This window comes from Melanostigma gelatinosum (genome assembly GCF_949748355.1).
Source record: "Melanostigma gelatinosum genome assembly, chromosome: 9".
Lineage (NCBI taxonomy): Eukaryota > Metazoa > Chordata > Actinopteri > Perciformes > Zoarcidae > Melanostigma > Melanostigma gelatinosum.
This window is the reverse complement of record NC_136642.1, coordinates 12,251,367-12,260,728: the sequence shown is the minus strand read 5'-3', so window position 1 is coordinate 12,260,728 and position 9,362 is coordinate 12,251,367. Positions and strand designations below refer to the sequence as shown.

The 9,362-nt window shown below is 45.0% G+C and overlaps 1 protein-coding gene across 2 annotated transcripts; it reads right to left on the bottom strand.

Annotated features, from left to right (window-relative positions):
• Nucleotides 1-449: 449 nt before the first annotated feature.
• tex10 (testis expressed 10) lies at nt 450-9,166 on the bottom strand. Of its 2 annotated transcripts, none has more exons than XM_079275673.1 (16): nt 9,116-9,166; nt 8,322-8,513; nt 8,031-8,218; nt 7,615-7,941; nt 7,310-7,522; nt 6,905-7,157; nt 6,718-6,830; nt 6,361-6,608; nt 6,102-6,237; nt 5,324-5,493; nt 4,260-4,437; nt 3,221-3,437; nt 1,703-1,783; nt 1,399-1,583; nt 1,053-1,263; nt 450-949 (listed from the first exon to the last, which is right to left on the bottom strand). In XM_079275673.1, the coding sequence occupies exons 2-16, from the start codon at nt 8,502-8,504 to the stop codon at nt 827-829; spliced, it is 2,826 nt and encodes a 941-aa protein (XP_079131799.1). In that variant the 5' UTR covers nt 8,505-8,513; nt 9,116-9,166; the 3' UTR covers nt 450-826. The 2 variants fall into 2 exon arrangements, with proteins under 2 accessions (XP_079131799.1, XP_079131800.1); XM_079275674.1 differs by lacking the exon at nt 9,116-9,166 and adding an exon at nt 8,799-8,941.
• Between the last annotated feature and the right edge of the window lie 196 nt (nt 9,167-9,362).

Below are 9,362 nucleotides of genomic sequence, written 5' to 3'. Positions count from 1 at the left end.
TTGATGTGCCACGCTTTCTAAAATTAAGCCATATGACATCAGAGCCATGACCTCACAGGGTGGGGTTAAGTCTACAGAAACGGTGTGTGTAAAAGATAACCTTTCATCAATTGTGGAAGGAACACATACACACGCCGTATCCCTCGTTCTCCATCGCTCTCGCACACACACTGAGATAACCTTTCCTCCTGTTCTGGAGAATGAGGCAGTCTATCAACAGCCGGTCATACAGATAGCCCACCTGCAGCCGCGGACACACACAGTTACTCTCCACACAACAGTCTGCTCTCTAAGTGCTTTCCATCTCAGGAGAAAGATGTATTTCTGAACTATGCAGTTTGTATTTACTTAAATATGCCTTTGCACAAAAATAATCCATTCATCTTGTGTAACATTAAATTTACCTGAATGTTGTTTTTTTTATTGCCTTATAAGAAATATAATAAAAATAGACCCAAAACTCAGCGCACTTGGATTTAAGTTTATTATCGCTTTTTTTCAACCTTTTTTCATATCAAAGGTGGCCAGGTACACTGGACAACATTCTGCAACAATACTCCGAAAAGGCAAAAGAAGGACAAACGATTACCAGGCTAAGAATGACGCAATAAAGCAGCTCAAGACACTAAAAGAACTAGAGCTGCTCAAACAAGAATGTTAAGAATTCATTGTCACTCGTAATAAACGAACATGTCACTCGACTGTATTCCTGTCTGAGAGTTGTGTCGTATCTATGTCGTCACTTTTGTGCTGTGTGAGTGTTTTGTTTGTCAGAGTCACTGTGAGATGTTTGAGAGGGTGAACTGGGAAACACACCAGGTGGCGGTCAGTAAATGTCTCGAAGGCCCAGGTTTCCACGGCGAGCGGAGGAGCCGTGAGCCACGGAGACGGTATAACAGTAGAGCAGGTCCGTCAGCCATTGCTCCCTGGTCGCTCCCCGGGAATACCTCTGAAACACATACAGAGAGACGTCAGCATCCTTAAGCTCTCCATCGAAAGTTGTCGTCTTTTAACTCGATCTCTGTGAATTTTCAAGCGGGAGCCGTGTCTACCGTGAGCTGTTGTATGATCTCCTGCAGCAGAGCGGCGTTGGCCAGCAGCTGGTTCTGGATCGGCGTGTGCTGCAGCAGCAGCGACAGGATCTGTCCCAGCTGTGGCCGCTCCTCTCCAGTCAGATCTCCAACGCGCATCGACTGCAGAACCATTCGAAGCAGGCGAGGAACAGAGCTCAACGCCGACACACAGGCACCCCATATTGCCTCCCTGAAAAATGTGACACAGAGGTGTTTTAAATCCCCGTCTTCATCGCCTGATAATGGCAAACTGCTACTATTAAGGTCAAGATTTCCTATCAACAGGAGGTCTCGTTGTAGTCATTCAACACACACACACACACACCTCTTGTGGTTGGTTTCGGCCGGTACCTCCTGCTCCAGGGTGATGAGCAGAGCCAGCAGGCTGAGGCAGCACTGAGACAGGAAGCGCAGCATGGGCTCGATGGGCAGGATGGACAGGTCCAGTAATCTGGAGACAGCTCTGAGCAGCCCGGCCACCATACTGTCAGGCACCACCGCTAACTTGGCCTGACACGCAGAACAGGGTGATCATTCAGACAACACCGGTAAAGCGCACAACTACGCAAACAACCGTGATTGAGAATTCTTAAAAAGTTGTTTCCTGCTTGATGAACACAGTTTCTTACCAGGTATTTGCAAATGCCATTTTGTAGGATGTCAAAGCACTGAGACTTTGAACCCAGAGTTTCCAGACAGTGGCAGACTTCCTGTGAATGAAACAAAACATCATTTCATATTAAACAAGCTTTTTCCATAGAATTCCTTCAGTGATAAACTGCTTACAAGTGTGATAGAGATTTCTAATTTTAGCAATGCAACCACAAGGCTTTGGGCTTTCAGTTGGAGATTTGAAAGGTTTTCTGGTCAGAGTTTTTGCTTTTAACTCTATGCAGTGGATCCCAGAGAAAGAACTGCACTAAGGCTTATTTTCTCAGGACTACTGAAGCTGCGACGTAAAGACTTAGATCAAATAACAAGTTATGCCAAAAACACGTCAATTCTAGGGAAACTGTTCTCATAGTTTCATGGAGTATCTGATACATTGACCAAAACACTCCACATTCCCAGATGTGTAATGTCAGGTAATAAGAGCTGTTCTTAGTAGACAAACAAAGGCAGCGTTGTGAAACAAAAATAGCAGTAATGACATTACGGAGAAACGATTTATGAGGAAATTAAAGAAAAACAGCTCTAACTTGCATTTGTCAGACAAACCACATCATTGCTGTAAATGGACATTTCTACATCTCTGTCTGAATAAGGAAAGGCCTTTACTTCATCGTTACCAAAGTAAAGATTCACTAAACAGCATCTACATTTCACTCTCACTGGGAGGGAGACGAGAAGCTGCCACAAACTTTTTTTTTTACAAGTGAAAAATAAGGCAACGCTTTTTCTCATTAACTTTAAATCCAAATCAAATTCTCATTAGCTTTTTATCAAATTGCGTGCTGAAATGCAGGAGCGCGTTGCGAGCCAGCGTGTGTCAGAACGGAGCACCTGTTGGCATTCTCGCCGTCATTAAAAACAATCCCGTCTCATTAGTCGAACCAGAGTTGACACGGTCCGTCCCTTAATGCCCCACCCCCCTCACCACCACGAGTCCCCTCCCTCCTCCTTACCATCACTTGCCTGTGATTGACTCAGACAGGGAGATGAGAGAGGCAGGATCTGAGGGCTTAATTGAGGAGCTGAATTAGTGATTATAAGCCCCCCCACTTGCTCACACACACGCCCCAGGGCATAGTAATGTTAACTGTAATTTCCTGTGCAAAAATGTCACTCCCATCATGCCATGGGCTCTCATTAGCATTTGTGCATATGCGCTATGCCCGATAACCACGCATCTCCAACCTGCGCAACGCGATAAAGGTTCCCCTCTCAGCCGTAGCGCCACGATAAAGCTTCCACCCTCTGAGCTCTATACGAGAGACGGAGAGGGACCAGGGGACACTGAAAAGACCACAGCTGTGTCCAGAATATCAACACGTTTCAATTTTCAAAACAATGCCTCTTCCACTTCCAAGTCCCTTCTAGGTTTATTTTCAAAGTTGTGTCTGCATCTTTCTGATAGGCAGTGGCCTTGGTAAAAACGTATAATGTATGTGAGGTTTGGGGTGATTATGAGTGTGCAGTGAACGCACCTCGACAACATCCCAGTGGTGTGTGAACTGCTCCAGCGGCGTGGGGTAGAGGCTGAGCGGTGAGAGAGGGGAGGGAGGAAGGGCGTCACCGGCCTCCTGCAGGGATGCCAGCTTGTCCGACGAGAATCCCGTCAGGGTGGAAAACAAGAAGCTGATGTAGTCCACGTCCTGCAGAGCCGCTTCCTGGCTCCCAACCGACCAGCCGCTCAAAGATGACCTACACAACACAATCGGTGAACACGGTGGACAATTATCAACTCGAAATCTGCGTCTTTCTGAGCGCCAAAACATTTTAACAGCTTGTAGTTTCTGAAACTCTTTCAAAATGTTACCTTTTGAACGCACCACTTAATTTCAAAATTACAATTTCCTGGTTATACATTTCTTATCATTATTCATGACGCCCTGTTTTTTTTTTTTTAAAGCATCATACCGAGAATAATAGAGCATAGAAATAAAGTTCCTTGTCCCGAGGGGAGGATAGATCTTTAACAGTAAAAATGTGAGTGAATAACAAGTGTGTTTTGTGAAGCCCGGGAGGCACATGCAGACTGAACCGTCTCCTCGATACTCCATGACGACTCTGCATTCCAGCCTCCCAAAGAGCTCTTTGTATCAGACCCATTATACACACATCCTATCTGAAGTCAGCTCCCTTCCTTCTACATTTATACAACACTGGCACTCGCAGAAGGCCAGACACACAAATGCAGGCAGATATACACACTGTACCAAGGACAGGTGTGTAACAGAATATAAAAATATAGAAACGGCTTTTATTGTCACCAGTAAGTTGAATATTGTAAATATACAGGGCATCCACATCACCACCTGTCAACAGGTCTGGGATCAATCTGTGAAAGTGCAACACTGCCACCTGAGGGTGTCAGGAGAAAGTGCTCTGAGTGTCCAACACTATTTACTGATACTGAACAGTTTGACAATTGTTTTTCCTAAACAGGAGTGTCTCCTCACACACATATGGCAATAAATTGAGTTCATGTGGCCTCTACAGGTGTGTTGGGTTTTCCAAGCTCACCGAAAGTGTACGATACGAATCAGAGAGGCAGTGAGGCCGGCAGAGATTCGACCAGCGGTGCAGCAGTGGCTCAGGTTGGCCAGGAGAGACGGGGACATCTTGGGCAGAAAGTAGAGCAGTTGCACCATTCGTTGCTGGGACTCTACCGGTAAAAGCACCATAACTCCTTCCTGTGGATCTTCACACACACACACACACACACACACACAATTCACATATAATTACTTCGAAACAGCAATGGACTGCAGCCTCTGGAGATATAAGATGAAGAAAATGAACAAGAAAATTAAAGAGATACCTGGGAAACTAGACTGTTTGAACTAGTGAAAAAAAAGGGACAGACGGGCAGAGCCACGACAGTGAGGGCTCAGGTAGTGTGTGAGTGTGTGTGTGTGTGTGTGTGTGTGTGTTACATCTGTCCGTCTCTGACGCACATGCTGATGTCAGAAGCCCTCGGACAAAAGGAGTCTTGTGATAGTGAATTGCTGGCTCTGCGGCAGTTTTTTTATCCGAACCCCTCCTCTCACGGCCCCCCCTCTGTCACAAAACAACCCAACTACCCTAACACCCTCAGAGCGGTGGCTATGGCCGGGCTTGTTACCACCTTCCATGTCTGGTCGTAGTTCAGTTTTACAAAGCCGTCTGTGGTGGGAAACATGGAGCTACACCGCCTCCTAGAGAAAGTACGCTGTAACATGTGGTTCATTATTCTCCTGGCATGGTAACAGTTTTGTCTTTGGTACTGTGACCATCGTTGTTGCATTCTGTATTGTATTTACTGTGTATGGGAATTAAAATGTATTTTTCACAAGAATACTTTTATTTTTCAGGAATTCAGTCGTGGAAATAAAAAACATCAAACTAGAGAGCCTACTTTTACTGCAAGTTTCAAATCACAAACATCGACAGTTTTCTGTCCTATGCGAGTTGGTGATGTCTGCTTTTCAGGCACGGCTGTGATATAAATCTGATAATTCTATCTAATATTATTAATGATATTTGATATCACAAAACCTTCTATGATCATTGACCCTTTGTTGGTCCCTCTAATTGAGTGTGCGTACCGTAGAGCATGCAGGCGTGTGTTTGCAGACTGTTGAGCAGGTCTTTGTGTTTTCGAGAGGCGGCAGCCTGGATTGAGAGGATGAGTCGTGCAGAGAGAGCTGGGTTACGCTGGCCCAGCTGGAACAACTGCACAGGAAGAGATGCCAACCAACGACACAGCACCTTACTCCTTCAGAGAGACGGAGAACATACAGGTGCACATCAACCAAAGGCAGCCAGAGTTACAGTTAGGGCCGACGTGTCTGGTTATACAAAGGCAGTGGAATTTTTGGAATCTTAGGAATTTTCATTTGGGACACCAGAGGTCAATTGTTGATCAGACAAATAGTGTAGAAATGTTTAAAAATAAAGAACATTAGAGCGCAGTGCTTCAAAAGCCAAGTGGAAAAATATCTTTGCCGTCCACTTCATTTTTAAAGTCTTAAGCGAGGGCACAGCCCTGGATGAACTAGCTTGAGTAAGACATTATTTAATGTAGACTATACAACACATGATCCTCATTACCCCTTCATGTATTTGACTGGATGAACAAAATTGCTTCCTAAACAGTCACTGGTCTGTGGTTGTAACGCACAAAAGCTGAGGTTGTGAGATGTTGTAGTCTGGCACTGCAAGACTATCATGCCATTGTGACAGGATATTGTGTTTTCTACTGCAAGTTGGGTTTTAATTCATGAAAATCAAATTTAATACGGAGCTATTGCCGTTAGCTGTGTACAAGCATTGTAAGTCCCCAGCTTGATCTCCCACAGGTTGAACAACAATGACTGAGGTTACCTCGCTATGTGTGTATTTCCTTGCTCCTGCAGGTAGAGCTTGCTGTAAAACGACAGCAGCAGCGATCGTGTCTGTAGAGTCAGGTGCCTCTGCTTATAGTAGACATACACCGCTGCCAACAGATCCTCTGTTACTGCTGCACAAATTCAAAACGTACATACAGACATTAATGTTAAAATATATATTCTAGTTCACCAACTAGTATCTGGAAACCAACCCATTCATACTTTTATGTTACAAATATCAGACACACGCTTACTTGTGCTTCTCTGTGTGAACACCATCTTCCACACAGTCCCCAGTAGCATGTGGAGCTGCCTGTAGCTCAGTTTCACTCCGCTGCCCAGAGTGTCTCGGACAAACGTCCTGAGAGGTGTCAGCCAGTCTCCGTCCGTCTCTCGGCCGAGTCCTTGCCTCTGGCTGAGGGACACCATGACTTGGCACAGTGTGATGTTTAGGGCCAGAGGCTCCACTGTCAATCCTGGGACGGCTGCAGTCTGCTTACTCCTAAAAGAAAGTGCAGAGGGATTACAGTCGTTTGAGCGAGTAAAAGTCTTCATAACAGAAGTTAAGATTCCAGATCCTGGGTAGTTTATACAATGATAATATTACTTACCTTTTGAGATCAACCTTCTTTCTATGTTTTGGTGTGTCCCGAGAACCATAGGGAAAGTTTTTCATGAAGTACTGCTTGAAATCTCGGAGGTATTCTTTGTAGAACCATGCATCCTACTCAAAGACAAGGCATTTTTAGTAAACCTTTTCTAGTACAGAATACTACCGTGTGATGCTTCTCCTCTCACCAGTGCCTCCTGGTGCTCCCTCCGCGGTGCCAGTTTTCTCAGCATTTGCAGAATAGACAACACCTGGAACATTACCGACATGGCATCTGGGCTGAGCAGGTGAGCGCCCTCAGTGGTGTTCCAGGGACAGTCGCTGGTGCTGGCTTCTACCCAAACTTCAAGCAGAAGAGGCACCATTGTGGCTGCAAAGCTCTGAACAGCCTCAGCTGAGTCCAGATCCTCACCCACCGTGGGTCCATGGTTCACCTCCGCTCTACACAGAGATAGAATAAAATAAAGAATAGGATTAAGATGAAATCTAATAGTTTAAAATCAACTGGAAAAAAGTTGTTTATTGATTATGTCATATAAATCCTGTTTCCGTTTCCTATTCCTTGATGGTAACAGGAGTTTCTGTTGTTGTACCTGAGTCTAAAGGTGGACTGGGGGGTTGGTTTGGCCCCAGAATGCTCATACACCTTCACTCCAACCTTGCTGTAGGTGAGTTCTTCCCAGTTGAGATACAGAGGTGTAAGCTTGCCCTCTCCACTGGGGCCAAATGCTCCTTCAGTTGGGATAAAAATATCACTTTCCTCCACTGGTCTTTCCTCAACTACTGCCTGCAGAAAGCGCCCAAGCCTGAAATACAAATGACACAAACCAAAGCATTAGCAGCTAGAACTTTGATTTCACTAAATTATTTAGAGTCTGTGTGCACATGGCCTCAATACCTGAGGAGCACAGAGAGCCGCCACTGCTGACTAGTCACAGCCCTGCTAGGGTTGACTGACAGTGCCCAGGTCCATCCCTTAGCATCCTGGGTCTTGTTGGCTCCTCCACTGCTTTGTCTGTGAGAGATCAACTCTAGGAAGTTAGTGATGAGTACTGCAGGCCGTGCTGCTAGCAGAGCAGCGTAGTGTTCCAGCAACACATCCAGGATCTTCATGGCATCCTCCTGAATGCTTGGCTCGATGTGGGTCATGGCGCAAGATAGGTGGGCACTGAGGACGGGGTAAAACGGAGCCACTCGTTCTGCAGGCACAGACTGTGCAATGAACCTGGAACAATTTCACAGTTAAGCCCACGTTATTTATTAAAAGAAAAATATTTTATTGTTGTATTCCTCAATCGCTGTTGCTTCGCTAACCTGAGCACACGAGTAGCTGCCACACGAACGTTGCCATCCTTGTCTGTGAAAACAGCAGCCACTTCAGAAAGCAGGCGAGACAGATGCTGCTCCAACAGAGACGGATTGAGCGACAGCAACTCTTTCAAACCCAACAAGGCACTGTGTTTTATATTGCCACTGTAATGGTGGAGCTGAGACAGGAGGTCCTGGAGCAGTAGAAGGAAAGAGAGACAAAGCAGAGAAATGAAAAGCATTCCAAAAATGAATGTGTAGTGAAAGAATGTGTTGGTCGACAGGTAAAGAGCTTACATTGATACCAAGGTGTCTGTGCGTGGTGGGGCCACTTGTGTCTCTCGTCAGCTGTTTGGTTATATTAATTCCCTTTGAGCGGAAGTTGGTGTTGGTGGCATTATCAGCTTTGGGCTTCGTCTTCCCCACCTTTAACTTGACCTTCTGGAAGTCATCCTGTCTCTTCTTCTTCTTGGACTTCATCGCTGCAGTCTGTAACCAGGCATGCACGTGAGATGATGGCAGTGAGCGCATTTATTTCAGTAAGAACCATACAGAACCACTTCCATACGTTTGGTACGGACAGCTAGAGCATTCAAAAACACATTTTGTGGCATAGTCTGTACAAACCCACAGTACAAATAGTCAAGACTATGGGAGCGTTTAACGTTAAATCATAACGGTCGGCACCTGTGTTAACGTCAGCTAACTTGAGGTAGCTAGCTTGTAGCTAACTATACATCATGCATGACAGTTCTTCATGTAACGTTAACTTACCAATTGAAAAAAGACTCGGCCACTACCGTGATAGTTTTACACAGCAGCAAACGCTCACTCGGTGTATATCGGTAAATAGTAGCCCCCTGCTATCAATTATCAACACGTATGAAAAGAAAATGTTCTGTTTTCAATCTCGTGTTGATCCCTCGGGTCCTCTCAGTGTACCGGAGCTAACGATATAAAACGTGTAACGTGACGTGGACCCCATATACGTTTTTTAAGATGCCCCAGCAGTATTTCATACTTGTCATTGGAGTTAATCAAATACAAAAGTTGTCCCCAAGTGTCATGAGAAATATAAACGTGTTCAATACCTGGTTCAATTTCTCTCCAGCAAGGTGTAACGGTAAGCCTTGGCACACAAAACGAACGTACTATCTAGTTGTCCTCACAAGTGCCTTAGAAACATTATAATTATTAATGGATAAAATAAATACTGTAATTATAAATTATCTAATTATAAATGGCTTGGCAATGTGACTTATTCATGTTTGAGAGTTTTGTTGTCAAGCGCGAAGTTAACAGTTAAATGGTGTCCTTTTTTAGACAGGCAATAACCAC